This window comes from Chiloscyllium punctatum, chromosome 1, assembly GCF_047496795.1.
Source record: "Chiloscyllium punctatum isolate Juve2018m chromosome 1, sChiPun1.3, whole genome shotgun sequence".
Classification (NCBI taxonomy): Eukaryota; Metazoa; Chordata; class Chondrichthyes; order Orectolobiformes; family Hemiscylliidae; genus Chiloscyllium; species Chiloscyllium punctatum.
The window spans coordinates 79,513,367-79,537,287 of NC_092739.1; the positions used below are offsets into that span (position 1 = coordinate 79,513,367).

Genomic DNA, 23,921 nt, shown 5'->3' on the forward strand with positions numbered 1-23,921 from the left:
AAAATGTACTAAAATATAATCTGATCCCTTACTAAACTTACATTTCCATTGTCATTGACACGTCTAAACAGTCTTTGTTCATAACATAATACTACATTTGGTACATTCAAATGACTTTACAAGGAAAACGGTAAACAGACTGAAGAATAAATAGTCAAGAAATGTAAACTTTAATTATTCAATGACAATATGCTAAAATAAATTGAACATGTTTAACCCTCACATACCAGTGCTAATAAATAACCAAAAGACCTAATGGCACCTGCTTTAGTTCAGTGGTAGTACTCTTGTACCTGAGAGAGAAACGTGTGGGTTGAGGTCCTGTTCCAGAGACTTAAGCTCAAAATTTAGACAGAAACTCCAGTATCAGGGGAGCGCTGTATTCACTCATGGCACAAGGCTGAAGGTCAATGGAGACCTCCCCATGTCTTAGACATTTATCCTCTGATCACCAGCACTAAAGTAGATCATTTGGTTGTTATCACATTGCTCCTATTAGAACCCTGCTTGCACCATTCCAGCATTGATTGTATCATAAAATGCGTGAACAGAAGCAAAACATTCAAATCATCAAATCCACCCCAACATTCAATGTGATCATAGATTATCTGAATCCTCATGGTACTTTCACCTTTTCCAAGTAACTCTCAATTTCACTCACTAAAAATATGTTCATCTCTGCTTTAAATAGATTTAAATATGACAACCTCTGGTTAGCTGTGGTAAAGAATTCCACTCATTCACTATCCTCAGAAAGGTTATTCCATCTCATGTATTAATGGGTATTACTTCCTTACTCCAAGTACACTCTCTTGTCCTAGAACAAGGGGAAACAACTGCTCACACCTACACTGTCAAGCACCTTAAGAAATTTAAAAATATATAAAGTGCTAGAGAAATTCAACAGGTCTGGCAGCATCTGTGGAGAGAAAGCAGAATTAACATTTTGGGTCCAGCGGACCCTTCAGAAAGAACATAGAGCATAACAGTGCCGTACAGTTCCTTCGGCCCTCGATGTTGTGCTGACCTGTGAAACCAATCTGAAGCCCATCTAACCTACACTATTGCATTCTCGTCCATATGCCTATCCAATAACCATTTTAAATGCTCTAAAAAGTTGGCGAGTTTACTACTGTTGCAGGCAGTGCATTCCACACATCTTCTACTGAGTAAAGAAATTACCTCTGAAATCTGTCCTATATCTATCACCTCTCAATTTAAAGCTATGTCCCCTCGTGCTAGCCATCACCATCTGAGGAAAAAGGCTCCTACTGACCAATCTATCTAACCCTCTGATTAACTTCTATGTCTCAATTAAGTCACCTATCAACCTTCTTCTCTCTAATGAAAACAGTCTCAAATCCCTCAGCCTTTCCACATAAGACCTTCCCTCCATATCAGGCAACATCCTAGTAAACCTCCTCCAAATCCTTTCGACATCCTTCCAATAATGCGGTGACCAGAACTACCCGCATTACTCCAAATGCGGCTGCACCAAATTTGGTACAGCTGCAGCATGAACTCAATCCCTCATGGTTCCGAACTCAACCCCTCTACCGATAAAAGCAAACACACCGTATGCCTTCTTAACAACCCTATCAACCTGGGTGGCAACTTTCAGGGATAGATGTATCTGGACACTCAGGTCTCTCTGCTCATCTACATTATAAAGAATCTTACCATTAACCCAGTACTCTGCATTCCTGTTACTCCTTCCAAAATAATGGATAACCAAGAATCTAGCAAAGACAAAGAACTTAAAAGAATCAATAGAAGAAATAGCACTAAAACTGATGGATCCAAACTGTATCATTTGCTGAGCCCAATAAATAACATGCAGCATAAAATTTCAATATTCAGAGTTACAGAAATAACAGATACATCCGTTTTGATTTGCCAGAATCCCTTCGTTTGTCAAACTGTTTCTAAGGATTACAAGATAACAAACATATTCTGTTATTTGAGAGGAGGCTGAAAACAGTAGGCCAATTATTCTATTAGTAGTAGACAAAATGAGGTTTTGAGGTTTCAGTCCATGCATGGACTGAAACCTCAAAAGCTGAAGCAGAGTTAACATGGACTTTTGAAAGAGAATTGTCAGATTTGTGGAGTTAGTACAATGGGGGGAGCAAACTTCATGACAAAGTGCATTTGAATAGACAAAGCACTGGATGAAGGGGCCATTCACAGGTTATACAAAATTAGGACTCATGATTGGGAATAACATACTAGCAGCAACGAAGGATTGATTAACAGACAGAAAACACTTGGAATAAATGGGATATTGCAGAGTTGGAAGGTTGTAACTTGTACAAATTAAATGCGCATCACAGAAGGTTGTTATGAAACTCTATAGGGTTCAGAAAAGATTTACAAGAATGTTGCCAGCATTGGCAGGTTTGAGCTATAGGGAGAGGCTGAATAGGCTGGGGCTTTTTTCCCTAGAGCGCTAAATGCTGAGGGGTGACCTTAAAGAGGTTTATAAAATCATGGATGGGCAAAGATAGGTTAAATAGACATCCCCACCAGTACCCTTCCAACGACACTCTCATTCGTTTGGCTGAACTGGTCCTCACCCTCAACAGTTTCTCCTTCGAATCCTCCCACTTCCTCCAGATGAAAGGGATAGCCATGGGCACCCTCACGGGCCTCAGCTACGCCTCTCTTTGTTGGCAATGTAGAACTGTCCATTTTCTGTAGTAATACCGGCACCACTTCCCATCTCTTCCTCCGCTACATTGATGACTGCATCAGTGCCACCTCATGCTCCTGTGAGAAGGTTGAGCAGTTCTTCAACTTCACCAACACATTCCAACCCGACCTTAAATTCACCTGGACCATCTCCATCAATGACGACCAACTCAACACTAACATTTTTTACAAACCCACAGACTCCCATAGCTACCTGGATTACACCTCTTCCCACCTTACCTCCTGTAAAATTACTATCCCGTATTCCCAATTCCTCCGCCTCCACTGTATCTGCTCAGAGGACCAGTTCCACCACAGAACACACCAGATGGCCTCCTTCTTTAGAGACCGCAATTTCCCTTCCCACGTGGTCGAAGGTGCCCTCCAATGCATCTCATCCACAGCGTGCACAGCTGCCCTCAAACACCACCCCTCCAACCATAACAAGGACAGAACCCCCCCCCCCCCGGTCCTCACCTTCCACCCTACCAACCTTTGCATAAACCACATCATGCGCCGACATTTTCCCCACCTACAAACGGACCCCACCAGCAGGGATATATTTCCCTCCCCATCCCTTTCCACTTTCCGCAAGGACCGTTCCCTCCGCGACTACCTGGTCAGGACCACGCCCCCCCCCTCCCCCCCAAAACCCACCCTCCCATCCTGGCACCTTCCCCTGCCACTGTAGGAATTGCAAAACCTGCGCCAACACCTCCCCCCCCCCTCACCTCCATCCAAGGCACCAAAGGAGCCTTCCACATCCAAAGTTTCATCTGCACTTCGACAAATGTCATTTATCAACATTCCTCCCTCCTCTCCGACCTGTCACCTTCATCCCCACGTCCATCCACCTATTGCACTCTTAGCTACCTTATCCCCAGCACCACCTCCCATTTATCTCCACCCCAGAAGCTCCCACAGCCTCATTCCTGATGAAGGGCTCCTGCCCGAAACATCGATTTTTCTGCTCCTCGAATGCTGCCTGATCTGCTGTGCTTTTCCAGCACCCCTCTAATCTAGACTCTGATCTCCAGCATCTGCAGTCCTCAGTTAGATATAAGATGGATGAGCTTGAGGCTCTTTTGGAAATTGACAGATATGATATTGTGGAGATAACTGAGACGTGGCTTCAAGTGGACAGGGCCTGGGAAATGAATATTCAAGGCTACATGTGCTATCGTAAGGACAGACTGACGGGCAGAGGTGGTGGGGTGGCCATGTTGGTAAGGAATGATATTCAGTCCCTTGCGTGGGGGGTCCTAGAATCAGGGGGTGTAGAGTCAGTGTGGATAGAGCTGAGAAATACTAAGGGTAAAAAGACCCCCTTGGGTGTTATCTACAGGCCCCCAAACAGTAGTTTGGATGTTGGATGGAAGTTAAATCAGGAGCTGAAATTGGCCTGTCGCAAAGATATTACTACAGTTGTTATGGGGGATTTCAACATGCAAGTAGACTGGGAGAATCAGGATGGTATTGGACCTCAAGAAAGAGACTTTGTGGAGTGCCTCAAAGATGGATTCTTAGAACAGCTGGTGCTGGAGCCGACCAGGGAGAAGGCAATTCTGGATCTGGTATTGTGCAATGAACCAGAATTGGTCAGGGCTCTCGAAGTGAAGGAGCCACTGGGAAGTAGTGACCATAATAAGCTTCAATCTGCAATTTGAGAGGGAGAGGGTACAATCGGAAGTGACTATATTTCTGTTGAATAAAGGGAACTATGGAGCTATGAGGGAGGAGCTGGCCAAAGTTCAATGGTACAATACCTTAGCAGGGATGACAGTGGAGGAACAATGGCGGATATAATGCAGACGTTGCAGGATCAGTTCATTCCAAAAAGGAAGAAAGATCCTAGGAGGAGGCAGGGGTGGCTGTGGCTGATGAGGGAAGTTAAGAAACATATAAAGTTAAAAGAGAAAAAGTATAACATAGCAAAGATAAGTGGGAAAACGGAGGACTGGGAAACTTTTAAGAACAGAGGATTACTAAGAAGGAAATACGCAGAGAAAAAATGAGGTACGAAGGTAAACTGGCCAATAATATAAAGGAGAATAGTAAAAGTTTTTTTTAGGTATGTGAAAGGCAAAAAAATGGTTAAGACTAAAATTGGGCCCTTGAAGACAGAAACAGGGGAATATATTAAGGGGAACAAAGAAATGGCAGAAGAATTGAATTGGTACTTCAGATCTGTGTTCACTGGGGAAGACACAAGCAATCTCCCTGAGGTAACAGTGGCTGAAGGACCTGAACTGAAGGGAATTTATATTTGCCAGGAATTGGTGTTGGAGAGACTGTTAGGTCTGAAGGTTGATAAGTCCCTGGGGCCTGATGGTCTACATCCCAGGGTACTGAAGGAGGTAGCTCGAGAAATCATGGATGCGTTGGTGATTATTTTCCAGAGTTCGATAGATTCAGGATCAGTTCCTGCAGATCGGAGGGTGGCTAATGTTGTACCACTTTTTAAGAAAGGTGGGAGAGAGAAAGCAGGAAATTATAGACCAGTTAGTCTGACCTCTGGAGTCTATTATAAAAGGATGAAATTACGACACATCTGGACAGTAGTAACAGGATAGGACAGAGTCAGCATGGATTTATGAAGGGGAAAATCATGCTGGACTAATCTTCTGGAATTTTTTGAGGATGTAACTCTGAAGATGGACGAGGGAGATCCAGTAGATGTAGTGTACCTGGACTTTCAGAAAGCTTTTGATAAAGTCCCACATAGGAGGTTAGTGAGCAAATTTGGGGCGCATGGTACTGGGGGCAAAGTACCAACTTGGATTGAAAGTTGGTTGGGTGATAGGAAACGGCTCCATTTCAGAATGGCAGGCAGTGACCAGTGGGGTACCACAGGGATCAGTACTGGGACCGCAGCTTTTTACAATATATGTTAATGATATAGAAGATGGTATTAGTAATTACATTAGCAAATCTGCTGATGATACTAAGCTGGGTGGCAGGGTGAAATGTGATGAGGATGTTAGGAGATTACAGGGTGGTCAAGTTAGGTGAGTGGTCAGATGCATGGCAGATGCAGTTTAATGTGGATAAATGTATGGTTATCCACTTTGGTGGCAAGAACAGGAAGGCAGATTACTACTCAATGGAATCAATTTAGGTAAAGGGGCAGTACAGAGAGATCTGGGTATTCTTGTACACCAGTCAATGAAGGTAAGCATGCAGGTACAGCAGGTAGTGAAGAAGGCTAATAGCATGCTGGCCTTCATAACAAGAGGGATTGTGTATAGAAGCAAAGAGGTTCTTCTGCAGCTGTACAGGGCCCTGGTAAGACCACACCTGGAGTACTGTATGCAGTTCTGGTCTCCAAATTTGAGGAAAGACATTCTGGCTTTGAGGGAGTGCAGCTTAAGTTCACTGGGTCAATTCCTGGAATGGCGGGATTACCTTAGACTGAAAGTCTGGAGCAACTGGGCTTGTATACCCTTGAGTTTAGAAGACTGAGAGGGTATCTGAATGAAACATACAACATTATTAAAGGATTGGACACTTTGGAGGCAAGAAACATGTTTCCGCTGATGGGCGAGTGTCAAACTAGAGGACACATCTTAAAAATACAGGGTAGACCATTTAGGACAGAGATGAGGAGAAACTATGTGGCTATGTGGAATGCTCTGCCCCAGAGGGAAGTGGAGGCCCATTCTCTGGCTTCATTTAATAAAGAGTTGGATAGAGCTCTCAAGGATAGTGGAATCAAGGGTTATGGGGATAAGGCAGGAACAGGATACTGATTAAGGATGATCAGCCATGATCATATTGAATGGTGGTGCAGGCTCGAAGGGCAGAATGGCCTACTCCTGCACCTATTGTCTATTGTATCCATTGCTCCTGATGCAGTCTCCTCCATATTGGGGAGACTGGACCCCTTCTCGCAGAGCGCTTTCGGGAACATCTCCGGGACACCCGCACCAATCAACTACACCACTCGTGGCCCAACATTTCAACTCCCCCTCCCACTCTGCCAAGGACATGCAAGTCCTGGGCCTCCTCCAACACCACTTCTTCACCACCTGACACCTAGAGGGAGAATGCCTCATTTTCAGCCATGGAACACTTCAATCCCAGGGCATCAGTGTGAACTTCACCAGTTTCCTCATTTCCCCTCCACCCCCACCCCCCCCGCCCCCCCACCTTACCCCAGTTCCAACCTTCCACCTCAGCACCATCGTCATGACCTGTCCTACCTGCCAATTTTCCTTCCCACCTATCCGCTCCACCCTCCTCTCCGACCTGTCACCTTCATCCCCACTTCCATCCACCTTTTGCACTCTTAGCTACTTTCTCCCCAGCACCACCCCCTCCCATTTATCTCCACCCCAGAGGCTCCCAGCCTCATTCCTGATGAAGTGCTCCTGCCCGAAATGTCGATTTTTCTGCTCCTCGGATGCTGCCTGATCTGCTGTGCTTTTCCAGCACCACTCTAATCTAGACTCTGATCTCCAGCATCTGCAGTCCTCACCTTCGCCTAAATAGACAAGGTATGTACCCTAGAGTTGGGGAGACCAAAACTGGAGAGCATAAGTTTATGGTAAGAGGGGAAAAGATTTAAAAAGGACCCAAGGGGAAACTTTTTAAACACAGGTTGGCGAGTGCATGGAATTAGCTGCCAGCTGATACAATTGCAACATTTAAAAGGCATCCGAGTGGGAACATAGTAGGAAGGGTTTGGAGTGATATGGTCAAATGCTGGCAAATGGGGCTAGATTAATTCAGGATATCTGGTCAGTATGGATGAATTGGACTGAAGGGTCTGTTTCCGTGCTGTACATCTGTGATATTCCTCATTAACTTATAAACATACAAATGACTTAAATGAGAAGACTGACAGCAACATATTCAAGTCCATTAACGATACAAAGTTAGATGGGAATACTAGTAGTGAGGATGGAAAGAAATTATAGTCTGTTCTGCAGTAACGTAGTAGTTGTGTTCTCATGCAACCTCATGTTATAGAAAATTGTACAAAAGAAATTATGGGACCTATGGGAAAAACAGGTTTAGGAGCGAACCACCAAAAATATCAGTAAAGATCAAAACAAAAATACTAGTTAGCCTAAAACAAACAATAGCACAGTCTAGATAAATGTTAGTCATACATTAATTGTATTATTTCATTAAAATATAACACTAAAGGGTTTCTGAGTTTGCTGAGTTACAATACGGTTTAAGACAGGGCTGAAGGTCATCATCGGGCATCATCATTACTTTCAGGTGCAGTTGAGTGCAGGCTTATGACAAAATAAAGTATTTTGTCCAGAAGTGGACTGGTGTGGTTCATTGTTCCTTGGAGGTTGGCCTAAAAAAGGCTTCTCGGTTTTGGTGCCTTACCATCTTTCTTTTTTCAAGAAGCTGTTTACAGAGTGCCAGATAAGACTTTATGCCACAAACTGTTATCCTGCTGCATTCTAGTCATTGTCATCCAAGAGCTGTAACTACTTCTCAACTTCTCTCAGAATAAAAACATAAGAGAATTGGAAAGTCTTGTGTTACTGCATTCTGGGCCTCATCGTCTTCATCTCGAGCCTTAAGTTCCCTTGCAGCAACAGGTTGTTAAAACTCAGCTGTGGAGAGGTCTTCACAATGGAACTCCTTGACATCCTTAGTCTCCACTTCTTCAAATCCAATTTGCTTTGCAAGAGCATCACAATGTTCTTTGATTGCTCCTCTGATTGCTCCTCTGATTGTTCAGCGCCTTTAAAATCATGAAAATCTAGGAGAAGCTTCCAAAAAACTGCATGTAAGCAGTCCTTACTGATATAACTGCAGGCCTCCACAATGATATCATTAGCATTCTTAATGTTAAAGCTCTTCCAAAATTGAAGAACACTTACCTCATTATCCCCCTCAGTAGCTGCAATCAGCTTCTTGAATGTCCCCCTTAAATAATAAGCTTTAAAAGCTGCTATTGTACCCTGGTTCATGGGTTGAATGAAAGAGGTTGTGTTCAGAGGTAGAACTAGACTTTGATGTTTTCAGAAAGCTCATGTTTGGTGGGAGGATGACTTGGTGCATTGTCCAGAATGAGAAGAATCTTAAAATCCAAATGTTTTCTCCTGCAATAATTTTGAAAAACATCCTCGAAAATATCAACAATAAGTTTAGAAAAAAATTGCCCTATCACCCAACCTCTTTTGCTTGGTCTGAAGTAGACACCCAGAGTGGCCTTAAGGTAACTTTTCAAGGCTCACAGCTTAGCAAGTGATACACCACTGCAGGCTTAAGCTCTAGGTCTCCACACGCATTAGCACCCAACAGTCATTTGATCCTTTGCAACGTTATAGCCTGGAGCGTGTGCTTCATTCTTGGCAAGGTAGGTTCTGGATGGCATTCATTTCTGGTACAAACCTGTCTTGTCCAAATTGAAGATTTGATCTAAGGTGTAGCCTTTTTCCTCAATCAATTTTTTCACCACCAAAGGAAATGACAACGCAATTCTTCATTTATACTGGCAGCTTAACTGTGTTATGAAAAGCATAGTGTTCTTAAATCAGCAAACCAGCCACTACTAGCGCTGAAGTCAGGCACATCTGCAAGATTTTCAGTTTTTGCCCTTACGTCCTCATAAATTGATAAGGCTTTCTGTTTTACAGTGAGAAAGGTAGTCCCAGATTGCTTTTTTGATTGATCTTCTACCCACACACTTAGAAGCCGCTCCATCTCAAGTTCCTTTGCTGGTTATCTCAAAGTTGCTAGCACTCAGACTTGTTCCAGCAATGCAGCTTGTTTAATCCTTTCCACGTTTTCTCTAATGGTGCATAGCATAGATTTCTTCATTCCTGTTGCACGAACAATATTACATGCTCTTTCATTACACTCAAAACACTTTATAACATTTAGCTTCTGTTCAAATGTTAGAGCCTGTCTTTTACGGTGACCAACCGCAATTTTATTCTCATAGGTGCTCCCTGTCGACATTCTTGCAACTTTGTTCTTCCATATTCTTCATGGAAGATTTGTCAAAAACAGGACCTAAAATTACTAAGTGCAATACTGCACCTTTTACGAAGCCCTTCATCACAAAAAGGGGGAGCAGACTGAGATGATGATATTGATGTGGAATCCACTCTTCCGCACAGTACGACACCTTGAGCCAGGGATGGAATCGCATCATAGCCAACAGGAGTTTACGTTATCAAAATATTCCCCAATTCACCAATCGCATTAAAGCCAAACCACGTTGATGAAACAAGCGCTATTGGAGAACAACCTGTATATAGACAAGTTGGGCAAGTGGGGAGACAGAATAGATACAGACTAAGCCTACAGCTCACTAACTTCAGAAGAATGGAGATGATCATACTGAATTTTTTGTTTTAAAGATGATTATTTAGAGAGTAGATGTTGAGAAAATACTTCCACGGTTATGGAATCCAGGATGCAGGGGACAGTTAAAAATAGTTCATAATTTAGTACCAATAGAAGAGATTATTCAAATTGTTATACATCATCGAGGGCCGAAGGGCCTATTCTGTGCTGTATTATATATTTGGCATTCTTTACCCAAGAGAATGGTGGATAATCTGTTAATGATCAAGTACCAAATTAAATATACTTAATTTTTGGATGCTAAGGAAATTAAAGGCTACGGTAATACTGCATAAAACAAAAGTTCAGATAAATCAGCAATGTTCTTTGTAACGGTACAACAAGCATGAAGTTAAATGGCCTATTCTTACTGTGAACTCTTAGGCCACCATTTCTCAATAATTCCATACCTATATTTGTTTTGCTTCATTACAAATGTGTCGAAAGCGTCTTTTTTTAAAAAATTGACCAAGAACATCTCATCACATCATTCTGATTTTTGGATATTTAAAAATCTCCTATGATAATGATCTCAATAGCAATAATCCACTGACTTCTCGACAAATTTTAGTCTTTATCGATTTTACAAATATATACTGCAGTTCACAATATATCCGGAATAATGATTCCCTGCTATCCTTAGGTCAATCCATGCTCAACAGGATTGTCGGTTTTTACATTTTTGATTAATAACTTACTTTGAAAGTTCTGCAGTTTCTTCATTATGAATCCTTTGCCTTTCACACAGTTCTTCAGAAAGATACCTTGCAATTATTTCTTCCAACAAATAGGTGACAGCATATTTCCTATTTTCAAGATACTGAAGAGAAAAATACTTTTTAAAAATACTTGGTTTCTTATGTAAAGCATTCCCATCACAAAGGTAAAGATGTCAACAACCAAAGGGGTACTCGATTTAAATTGGTCCATGGCTACATTACAAGTACCTTCTGAGAGCTTTTTATGGGGTTGAGGGGAGTGAAGAGAGGAGTGAAGAGAGAAAGAGATGCAGAGGAGAGGATGGCTAAGTAATCAAAGAGATTTTGCACTGTATAAAAGAGAAATTTCATTATGTGCCACTTGAAAAATGCATTTCATACTGTAGTTACAATACTGGTAGCAATTGTGGTAATGTTACTAATCTAGTAATCCAGAGGCGTAGATTAATGCCTGGAGACATTTACAATTGGGTGAACTTCATTTCAATTATCTGAAAAGACACAGAAAATGTGAGTCTCATTAATCATGACATGTGAGACAAAGTCTTGTTGATTTCTTTCTTCCATTGCGTGGATGGAACCGCGTGCAGCAAATAAAGGAACCCACCAACTGTCATTCAAAATTCTCCATAATTCCCAGGAATATTAGTTTTGCTGATTAAGCAGAACACCTGTTATCCTGCAAATTCCCAATGCTGAGCCAACAGGATTTCCCATGAAGTCCAATATCACCTTACAGAAAGAATCTAGTACACGGAACACAGTAGCACAATTCTTATCAAGCTCTGGAGTTGTACTACTGTGATGCTAAACTAGATTACCAATTTGCCAGAGCTTCGTGTAGTCAATCTTGACTTATATTTTTATTAAATGTTCATTGCTATTTAGTATCACTGAGATGGAACTACAGAAAGCAAACTTGTCTACTTATGACATGGACAACAACTAGCTCTTAATGGGCTAAAACAGAATGTCATGAAATGCCTCCTATAAACAGATCCCATGTGAAATGACTGAGTAGATTCAAGTCAGCTCAATGGTTTACAAGTCCACAATGCAAAAATACCAATCTTATTGAGGTGCTGAGATCAAAAACAAAACACATACTGATGAAATTACAAAACAAGGGGCACATACTTTAAACTGTGATACGAAGAATTTTTTTTCCAGGTAATACTGAATGTCTGGCATTTTCAATTGAGTGTTATGGAAGATAGATTATTGAAAGTATTTAAAGAGGACGTAGATAAATCTTTGAAATAGAGAAGTTGAGTATTCTGAAGAGGAGGCATAAAAGAGTGGAGACCTGGGGTAGATCTGCCAAGATCTTATTCACTGGCATGCTCTTACTTCTCTATTTGTGACGAAGGTTTATTGACAGCTAGTCCTGATCTTGAAGTGCTAGATTCCATCTTACATGAAAATCTGAGTATAATAAAAGTTTTAATAACATTAATGCCAGTTTTGCTGACATCATGACAATATAGGCCTGCATTCAGAGTTTGACATTCCAAATTATCTAATGGAGAAAACAAAAACAACTTTTATTGACCATTAGATAAAGCTTAAAAAGATCAGCTTTCTACGGTCATGAAAGGTTTAAAATTAATACCAGATCGTCAAGGGGATGTAAATTGGTGAAACTTAATAAAGAAGCCTGCATTTCATGTCACAACTGCGTGCACGAGTCTTTTGTAATGGAACTTGTGTGTAAATATCAGATAGTGACCATTATAAAACAATAAGACAATCAGTATGGTCTACAACTTACTACTTTTAGGCTGTCTTTACAAAGTGGGCATAGTGGACTGTGGTCTAAACTCCGTTCCAAACAACATTTACAGAAGGTGTGTCCACAAGGTGTCGTGATGGGCTCCAAGAACAGTCTGAAAAAAAAGTACCGAATTCAGAAAAATCACAATATTGCAGTTGCCCCCAAATTATGGAGTTAAACATATTGAAAACTACAGGTACTTACTGAAATATTAATATATAAAAAGGTTACAAACTCTTAATGTCTCAAATGTACAGAATAAGCTAATCAGGAAGAAAGGAAAGAAAGGCTTTAAGAAATAAAAAATATGAAAAAGATTAAAAAGAGAACAAAATATATTTAAAAACAATTGTGGTCAAGATTGAGTGGTATACTTGAAAACATGAAAAGCTTTCAAATCAAAACGTAATATTTACAAAGTATGAACTGATATGGCTAAAATCTGGAGGGCTAAAAAAAAGATATGAAAGAATTACATCATAGCCACAGAATGCAAGGGTTGCATTAAGATGATTTCAGTGGCAATGGAATGGAATAAAGGAAATGGTATTATTGTGAAAACTGCACACCCAAAAGTGAAACAAAGGCAGAGATCTTCAAAATAATCAAAGATGCACAGCAGGTCAACAATAATGGATAATTTTAACTTTACCAATTTCAGTCTGTCCTGGTAATGCGTGTTTTCTTTTAAATTCATGATGAGGGTGTTGCTGGCTAGGCCAGCATTTATTGCCCGCACCTAAGTGCCTACAGGGCAGTTAAAAGTCAACCACATTGCTGAGGATCTGAAGTTACATGGAGGCCAGATAATGCAAGGTTGGCAGTTTCTTTCCCAAAAGGACATTAGTTAACCAGATAGGTTCTTCCAACTACAATGGTCATCAATAGACTCTTAATTCCAAACTTTTTTTTTTAAATTGAATTAGAATTTCACCATATACCTGGACAAAATTCGAACCCAGTCCCCAGAACATTAACCTGGTCTCTAAATTAACAGACCCTACACCATTGCCTTCCTAGTGGTTAAAGTCAAAACGCCTAATGGTATCATCTAGAATTCCTTCCTCGTTCAACTAGATTAGGTTACTTACAGCGTGGAAACAGGCCCTTCAGCCCAACAAATCCACAGCGACCCATTCCCTTACATTTACCCCTTCACTAACACTACGGGCAAATTAGCATGGCCAATTCACCTAACCTGCACATTTTTGGACTGTGGAGGAAACCCACGCAGACTCCCAGGGGGAGAATGTGCAAACTCCACAGTCAATCGCCTGAGGCGGGAATTGAACCCGGGCCTCTGGCGTTGTGAGGCAGCAGTGCTAACCACTGTGCCACCGTGCCGCCCAACAAAACAAACCCTTGTAGCCCTGTGAAAGAGAGACAATTGAGACAAGTAATTGACATGAGGTTTAGAGAATAATCACAGAAGTTTTTATTTTTATTTATTTATTTATATTCATTAAAGAGATGTAGACTTTGATGCTTGGGCCAGTAATTATCGTCCAGTTCGGGTTGTCCTCAAGGTGGCAATGAGCTGGCTGCTTGACCTGCTGCAGTCCACTTGTGTAAATATATCTTGTTAAGGAGAAAGTTACAGGATTTTGACCTAGTGACCACTGAAGGGTGATATATTTCAAAGTGAGTGGCCTGGAGTGGAACGTGAAGGCGGTGACGTTCCCTTGTGTCTACCTTCCTTGACATTCTAATATGGTAGGTGCCACGGATTCAGAAGGCACTGTTTAAGCAACCATGGTGAATTGCTGCAGTGCATTTGCAGATGGTATACACTGCTGGATATATTTGTGGTGCAAATCAAGAGTGCTGCTTTTATAATGAAAGGAAGATCATAGCTGAAATAGTTCAAAACAGTTGACTCTATGATATTATCCTGAAGAATTCTTTGACAGATGTGAAATAAATACCGGAGAAGCTCAGTCAATCTAGCAGCATCTTTCGAGAGAAACACTTAATATGTCAAGTGCAATTATTTTTCTTCAGAACTGAAGTATGTTCTTTAAGCAGATGACAAATAGGAGGAGAATGAAGTCGAACATAAAGTCATGGTGCCCAAAGCAAATGGCAAAGCGAGTGCTAATAGTAGCAGAGGAAAGATGTCTTGGAACTGAGATGAATGACCTCCAAAAACCACAATCATTATCCTTTGTGCAGGGTATGACTCCAACCAGTGGATTGCTAGTCCAGCAAAAATACCAGTACGCCAAAGAAGTCTTGTCAAAAACAAAGCTCTGGACTGCAAAATAGGACTGGACTGAAAAAGTTCAGTGAGACAAGAAAGGAATTGGTCCAAATTAACATAGTAAAATAATTAGTCAATGAGTTGACCAAGTAGCTATAAGGATCTTCAAAGCAGAGATGAATAGAGTACAAAAAAAAGCTATAAGTTAAAAGAAAAGCATGCAATGAATAAACAGCTTTAACATTAGAGTCACAGAGATGTACAGCATGGAAGGAGACTCTTCGGTCTAACCCATCCATGGCGACCAGATATCCCAACCCAATCTAGTCCCAATAATAGTAATATAAAAAGTGATAAAGTAGATTTGGGGGGCTAGGAGGAAGTTTGATAAAGGTTAGCAGGCAAAGAAACAAAATGCAAGAGCAAGGGCATCTTTAAAAAAGAAAAGATTGGGCAAAATCTGAAATAATTTAAAACTATGTAGTACAAGCCCTCTTAAAATTGCAATTCAGAAAAACTGTCTAGTCAAGTCAACCCACAGAAAAAAGCATTATTTTTAAAATAAATGTTTTGGTCTGGTATTTACTTAGTAAAGTTACCTCCCTTTTTAGTACTGATGCTGGATTTGAAATTTAGAATTATTGGGGCAAGATAGATCTCAGAGGTGCTGCAGACTAAAAGGTTAATTCTGATATATATTTGTCATTTCAAATAAATGTTTTCCTACCTCATACAAAGAGAACACTCAAAATCTGCTGCATCTACTACATCCTTAGTTAACGTTCTCTCAAAATGTAGTGCATGGAACAGTTGTTCAGTATCTGAATAAAAGCACATTTCAAATAAGAAAAGTTAAAAATAAAAATGATCATTCACAACTAAATATTCTCAATTCAGTCACAGGAATAGATAATTTGACTACCGAAGAGGACTACTTTGACAACAAAGTGGATTTAAAAAAGCTTTACAAACCATTTTCTTTTATAAACATTCAAGTTTTCACTTCAAAAGAAATGGTGGAGGTATTAATGGTGTATAATTAGCTTTACTTGTTTCCTTAAATAATTGAAAGTTAGGCTTAGAGTTATCAAATTATCTTAAAATGGTGATATGAACTTGCATTACAAGACTGAAATAGAATAACTGACCCCGCTTTTGGTGTTTAATCTTTGCATCGCCAGTTTCCTTTATTTCTTGATCGCTAAAAGGCAACTTTCTTTTCAGTAGAACTGCCTTTTCTTTGCATGAAAGCAGAGGGACTGAAGAAATCCTTTTCAAACCAACAAGGTTCTCCACCCTACGCAATAACTGAACAGATCGAGTCCAACTCAAATATGCTAATTCTCCCTCTGAGTTTTTTGTCATGCTTGATATCTGCTGATTCACAACAAAAATTTATTCGTACAAAAATGCTAAACCATTCAACATCACTTAAAGCAACTGACATCAGTAAAAATGTGTCAAAACTTCAATCTCTTTCAATCACACATTGCCCCGATCAGTTTTCACTATCTCACTGGCAGCATACAGTAATTGCTCATGATACTGAATGTAACTCACAAACAACAATGTAAGAGGAATTAGCTTTATAGCTATCTAATTCACCCAACAGCATAAAAATACTTGGGTACATTAGATTTTACCATAGCTCTTTAGTAGTTTTTGTTTGGGATGTGAGTATTACTACAATGATATTGGTTAGTCAGCAATTATCCGTAATGAGTTGCCTCAAGGCCTTCAAAGTAAATCATAATTTAGAGTCAACTGTAGCCCAGACAGTCATGGTGGCAGATTCCCTTCTATGAAGAATTTTTAAAAAATTAATATATTAGCTTTCCTGGTAATTTTCTGTGCTAAACAATTATAAATTCATTTTCATGTTCTGGCAGAACATGAACTCAACCTCAGAGTTAATCCATTGGCATAACCAGTAGATTAGAACATTCAATAATGAAATAAGAACGCAGTTTAAAAATTAACCTTACGTTACTTGTTAAAAACAATTATTCATGTCATTTTTTAAAATTTGTCTCATGATACAAGATGTTGTGTTTTTTGAGGTCTTTCTAAATGCATTAAGAGGTGTATAAACTCAGGACATGACAAATCGCATTTTGTCACTTCTTTCCAGCAAAGATGCCTGGTATTTTTACAGCTGTGGAACTTATGTTCTATTTTTCACTGTATGCTTCCACATTAATTTAGTCACCAAAATATATTATAATTTCTAGTGCATCGATAACCAGTTCCCATTTCAATCACATATAGTCTGTATATGAGTGACATTGGTGTGGTACTGATGCACATGAAACAATAATAGATCCTCAATATTTAAAAAGATGAGATATTAAAATTAATTTGTTTAAATGAAGTAAAAATATTAAGAAAGTGGCTGAATATAATTTAGTGTCTAGTAATCTTAGGCAACAAACTTGAATGCAAATATGGTGACACTGCTGCCTCTCAGCGCCAGCGACCAGAGTTCGAGTCCAGCCTCAAGTGACTGTGTGGAGTTTGCACATTCTCCCAGTGTCTGCATGGGTTTCCTCCGGTTTTCTCCCTTAGTCCAAAGGTGTGCAGGTTAGGCGAATTGACCATGCTAAATTGCCAATAGGGCTAAGGGGTGTGTAGGCTAGGTGTGTTAGTCATGGGAAATATAGTGTAATAAGGTAGGGGAATAGGTCTGGGTGGGTTACTCTTCAGAAGGTCAGTGTGGAATTGTTGGGCCAAATGGCCTGTTTCCACACTAAAGGGATTCGATGAAATATTAAATTAGTCATTCGACTGCTTGATATTGTTTACTTCAATAACTTTGCTCTGTGCCAACTGAGTCATGCTAATGGCATCAAAATTCATAACATTCAAATCATGTGTTTAACAGCATGTTTGTGGTTTTATACACAAAATAATGCAATACTTTAGTTGCAGTTCACTAAATAAGAACTAATGAGTCCTGTATTTATATACTGTAAATACTGTTTGCACAGTTGCTTAAACTGACACTAAATTAGAGCATAACAATAAAAAAAATGAGAACATATTGCTATCATTTACCTCATTATTTATAAATTCTGAGGCGTTAGATGCCTTTCGAAAGCAGCCTACAGTGGTGAGAGAGTGAACTGGCAAATCTTCATTCCTAATGTGCTGCAATCCTTCTTTGATACTCTCAGGAACCGGTGACAATAAATCACACAAAATCTATACACAGTATAAATATGATATTGCAATATTACTAAATGTGTTGTGGATAATCAGTAACTTTATAATAGATTACATAGATTTTTTAAAACTCTATTCACTTTGTAAAATTTTATATAAATGTTAGTAAATTAGCTAGAAATTAAATGCCCAGAAACCTGAAGCAAACAAATTACAAAACAAAAAGCTGGGTAAGTGATATCATCTCCTACAACAATTCTTACCAATGCCAATCCAGTCCTCAGCATTTAATCAATCAACAATGTGTTCTGTTTTAATAGTTGAATAGAATTTAAGATCCTTACCATAAAGAGATAATGGATGTAAGTTTGCTTGCTGAGCTGGAAGGTTTGTTTTGAGACGTTTTGTCACCATACTAGGTAACATTATCAGTGAAGCATTGGTGGTATGGCCTGCTTTTTGTGTGTGTGTTTAGGTTTCCTTGGGTTGGTGATGGCATTTCCTGTGGTGATGTCATTTTCTGTTCTTTTTCTCAGGGGGTGGTAAATAGGATCCAAGTCAATGTGTTTGTTGATAGAGTTCCAGTTGGAGTGCCATGCTTCTAGGAATTCTCACACGTCTGGTTGTACAAACACTATATTGGGCAAACAGGCAGAAAACTAGCCACTAGGATACATGAACATCAACTAGCCACAAAAAGATATGACCCACTCTCATGTATCTTTACATACAGATGAGGAAGGACACCACTTTAAATGGGACAACACATCCATCCTAGGACAAGCCAAACAGAGACACGTGCGAGAATTCCTAGAAGCATGGCACTCCAACCAGAACTCTATCAAAAAACACACTGACTTGGATTCCATTTACCACCCCCTGAAAAAAAAACCAGAAATGACATCACCGACCCAAGGAAACCTAAACACACAAATAGAAAGCAGGCTATATCACCAGGGCTTCACTGGAGGCTTACTGACGATGTTACCTAGTATGGTGATGAAATGTCTGAAAATGAGCCTTCCAGCTCAGCAAGTAAACTTACATCCAGAACCTCAACCTGAGCTACATGTCTTCTCAAAGCTCACTAATAAAGAAAGAGATAACATAACTCTTATTTGTCATCTTACATTAGTGGAAAGATGAAATATTTGAGGTGATGCATGGAATGCAGATCAGATGACTCTTTGTCCTGAATGGAGCTGCACATAAACAGTGATGCCTCATCACATTTCTGACCCATGGACGGGCTCTGGAAGCTAGCATGAAAGTTACTCACACCAAAGAATTTTCCATCTCTGACATATTATACAGTATATATATGGCTAATACAATTAAGTAACTGGGCAATGGGATACCAGTATGTGGATGGGACAGATTCAATGATGGTAATGCTATTGAATGGCAATGAGATGAAACATCTGAAGTATTGCTGGAGCCATGCTATTTATAACAACGGTAAATATGTTGGATTTTAATGGGGAGATGATTAGATTCTCTCATTAATCTCGATTTCTTGTACATGTCAGTCCAAGCTTGAAGAGAGTATTTGGGTCTTGCTGCAGACACTAACCACTTCTATATTTGAAAAGTTGTAAGTGAATGTTGTACACTAATTGCAACCCCATTTGTTCATCATTCTATAACCATTATTGCAACATTATTACAAATAAACACAATTTTTGGCCTATAAATCAACGGTTCAACCTCCATCATAATTTGAGCAGGGAGAATAGCTTCATGAAATGTTCATGGAGGGACAAAAAAACTACAAGATCTACTAGTTATTGGAAATACTTCATATCATTTCTAATTCTCAAAGAATAATTACTAAATGCTGCAACAATTCTTTAAAGATTTTTAGAGAGTGTAAGAATTGTTATGATGAGCCATAATATCTTACACAATTTCTGAATAGCAGCATGGAGTTCAAAGTGAACAATGTGTTCCATTACCAAGTAGAGTTTGACCACAATGTCACAAAACATACATATGGACTCTTGCACCGACCAGGTCAATACTAATATCCTCGTAGATCTAAATGCCATCTTATATAAAAATATCAAGCTGTTTCAAAGTTAATCACAAGTTTCAGACACGTAAGTACTTCAAGTGAATCAGTTTGGAAGTGTTAAGTATTTGCAGGCTACTTAGCAATTGTAATAATGAAAAAGCAATCTGGTAGTAGTCAGCAGGTTAATCAGCAACTTCTGAGAGACATCTTTCTGATGTAAAGTCACTGACCTGAAACAATAGCTTAAAATCTTCCAGGGTTAGAATTGCCATTCCACTCATACTTTTGCACTACAATTTACTTCCCATTTACTTTCTGGCTGAGATTTCCAATTCCCATTTCTTCAGAAATGCTGAAAGCACCCAAAAACAACTTCTGAATTACAGTCAATATCAGTGAAGAAAGTCAAATCATATCTACTTTTTAAAGCAGCAGTTGCCATGCCCTGATGAGAATTTAAATATCCCAAAGTTTGAGCTAGTTCTGCTATGTTCAGTTCTGTTTCATCTTAGTAATTTGTTTTCCTCAAAAAGTATCTATGATGATTTTTTATGTATTAAAGTTCATACAAACCTCACTGCTGACCATGTTGACAATCCCTTATCCCCTTTCTCATCAAATGCTATCCCCCATGAAAATGCTCAACCTCCACTGACTCTATATCTGGAATTTTAAAAGTTAACAAATTTGCTACCATGTTGATAGTTGTAAAAACCCACCTAGTTCACTAATGTGCTTAAAGGGAAGGAAACCTGAAATTCTTACTCTGGCCAACTCTAGACCCTCAGCAATGTGGTTGACACTCAATTGGAGATGGGCAATGAAAGCTGGCCTGGCCAGCGATGCCAATACTCTATGACAAAACAGGGTGAGTATACAAACTCACAGCATGGTTTTGACCAATTACAAAACAATCCGGGGAGGGTAAAACTGAAAATCAGTAGTTTAAATTTCCTATACAAGTACCACAGATTCATTCCCATGGGAACTTCCTTAGGGTTCGAAAGCACATCAGCAATCTAAATGGAGTCAGAGGGTTCTTGTAAATTGGAATACTTGGGCAACTAATTTGGTTTCCCTCTGCTCAGATGTTGCCTGGCCTGGAAGTACCTTCTGGCATTCTTTTTATTTCAAGTTCTAGCAGTCACATCACATTGTTTCAGTACTTAATGTACTACCCAAGTCTCAAAAGCTCCTTATCAAGAGGTAGTCACATGAGCAAGACTTAGCTTTTAACCACCATCTGAAATGTAACTTCTGTCTCAAACTCAAAACAATGTCATACATATTTAAATATTTTAGTAAAATGATTGTTATGTCCAATGAATAACTTATCCCATGTGATTTCAAGAATCAGCTGTAGGTTCTGGATACACCAGAGACCCTGACAATGTTTTGAAAATAGTACTGAAGGTTTGTACTCCAGAATTCACTGTGCCCCAAACCGAGCTGTTCCAGAACAGCTACAATACTAACATGGGAATAATTGTGTTGTAATGGTTGTCAGTGGACAAGTATTCCAGAGGCACAGGCTAATGCCCTGGTTAGCAGATGGAATTTAAATTCAATTAATAAATCTGGAACTGGACGTAATCATAAAACCATTGATTAGTGAACCAATTTCTTTTTAAACACTAGTGTCTTTCAGGACTCCTTGTTGCACTTAATCGAATGTTGACTTAATATCAAAGGACAATGTCGCTCACCTCAACTTGAGTTCAGCTCTTTTATCCGTTTTTGGACCAAGTTTGCTTTGAGGTCACAAGCTACATTATCCTCACAGAGCCCAAACTGAGCACCAGTGAGCAGATGCCACTTGATAACATGGTCAATTATCACCTGGGTTAACCCACACATGACTTCACACCCACAAATGTGGTCAACGCTCAACTACTCTCTGAAATGAGCTAGCAAGCCATCAGTTTAGGGTCAATTAAGGATGAGTAATAAATACTGCCATCGCCAATGATGCCCATATCCCATGAATGAATAAAGGAATAAATCTATCTGACAAAATGGGGTGGAACATGTATGGAATGAGCTGCCAGAGGAAGTGGAGGCTGGTACAATTGCAACATTCAAAAGGCATTCGGATGGGTATATGAATAGGAAGGGTTTGGAGGGATATATGGGCTGGATGCTGGCAGGTGGGACTAGATTAGGTTGGGATATCTAGTCAGCATGGACAGTTTGGACCGAAGGGTCTATTTCCATGCTGTACATCTCTATTACTCTAAGTAAGAAGCAGGACAAATACAAATCTGTCAATTATTGCCTTAGTTTATACAAAGTGAAGTCAAACTAAGCAGAACGAAAAAACATTATAATTGCTGAAGATTACTCATCTCAGTGCTGAGACATCACTGCACAAATCCTTCATGACATTGTCCTAGATCCAACCATATTTAACCATCCAGGTTTAGTTTGGTAAGTGAGAAATAAAAGTACTACACAAGAATCAGAAAATGACCATCCCCAACAAGACAGAATATAATCTTTTTTCCATGATGTTCGAAGGCATCATTACTGCTGAATTCCCCACCATTACCATGCTAGGGGTTATAACTGACCAGAAACTAAATTGGACTAGCCATATAAATACTGACTACAACAGCATGTCAGAAGTTAGGAACTCTGGATAGTCAGGTGGTAAGTATTTACATCCCAAAAAACTGTCAACCTTCGTTAAGGCGTATGTCAGCAGTGTGATCGAATACAATCCACTTGCCTGGATGTAGCCAACTCCAATAATACTCAAAGTCCACACTATCCAGGACAAAGTAACCCATTTGACTGGCATCTCTCCATCACCAAAACCTCACTAGTAGTCTGTACCATTTACAAGATGCAATGCAGTCAAAACCCATGACTGCCACCATCTCAGAGAAAGGCAACTGATTCACAGAAGCACCATCACCTGAAAGTTTCCTTTGAAGCCATATACCAATCTGACTTGGATCTATACAGCTGTACTTTCATTGTCACTGGACAAAAATCTAGAACTTCCCAACAGCAGTATTATTAAATCCACTACACTTCCAAGGAATGAAGATGATCAAGAAGGTATCTCACCAGCAGCTTCAAGGGAACTGTGAAGTGGCAATAAATATTACCTTAGCCATGGATGCCCACATCCTGTGAACAAAGGTTTTTAAAATGTAGCCCAGGAACAAATCTGAGATAGTCAATATTCCGTGTTCCTCCAAATACAAACATATGGAGTTTAGTTTAAAATAAAACCACCTGCATAGACTGAAATGAAATAAACCTGAATATTCAGATCATTTTAATATCACAGAAACATTATTTGGTTTTAGTTATTTGGACAGAACATCACTATTGCTGAAAATGTCATTCTGTCAAAAGTTTTTCAAAATGCACTCAGGGCAATTAGCAAAAATACCAATTTAAAGGAAGAACCAACATCAAAGCTGTATGAGAGGGGAGTGCTGATTGGTTGACAAGTGGACTCTGATTGGCAACACTGATGTCTGGTTTAAAACTTAAACAAAGCTTTCAGTTAACTGTCACAGAGTCATACAACATGGAAAGAGACTCTTCAGTCCAACTTTTCCATGCTGACCAAGTTTCCCAAACAAAACTAGTCCCATCTGCCTGTGTTTCGCCCACAGGTCTAAACCTTTCCTATTCAAGTACTTATCTAAACATCTTTTAAATGGCATAACTGTACCTCCATCTACCACTTCCCATGGCAGTTCATTCCACATACAAACCACTCATAAAAGTTGCCCCTCTCGTCCCTTTTAAATCTTTCTCCTCTCACCTTAAAATTATGCCCTCTAATTTTGAACTTTCCTATCCCTAGGTTGGGCTTATGCCCAAAACTTTGATTTTCCTGCTCCTCGGATGCTGCCTGACCTGCTGTACTTTTCCAGCACCACTCTAATCTAGACTCTATCCTAAGTAAAAGACCTTTGTTATTCACCTGATCTACGTTCCTTATGATTTTATAAACCTCTAAGGTCACCCCTCAACTTTCTACACTCCAGTGAAAAAAGTCTCAGTATATCCAGTCTC

At 39.6% G+C, this 23,921-nt stretch overlaps 1 protein-coding gene across 2 annotated transcripts in view; it reads right to left on the reverse strand.

Annotated features, from left to right (window-relative positions):
• The window catches only part of lonrf1 (LON peptidase N-terminal domain and ring finger 1), a 46,503-nt gene that overhangs the window by 17,219 nt on the left and 5,363 nt on the right, over positions 1–23,921 (reverse strand). Inside the window, exons 4-8 of one of the 2 annotated variants that reach the window (XM_072569898.1) lie at positions 17,762–17,908; positions 15,856–16,081; positions 15,435–15,528; positions 12,505–12,619; positions 10,713–10,834 (exon numbers count right to left, since the gene is read on the reverse strand). In XM_072569898.1, the coding sequence (XP_072425999.1) occupies positions 10,713–10,834; positions 12,505–12,619; positions 15,435–15,528; positions 15,856–16,081; positions 17,762–17,908 (704 nt within the window). Of the gene's footprint in view, positions 1–10,712; positions 10,835–12,504; positions 12,620–15,434; positions 15,529–15,855; positions 16,085–17,761; positions 17,909–23,921 lie in introns of both variants that reach the window. The other variant, XM_072569890.1, reaches the window with a different exon arrangement.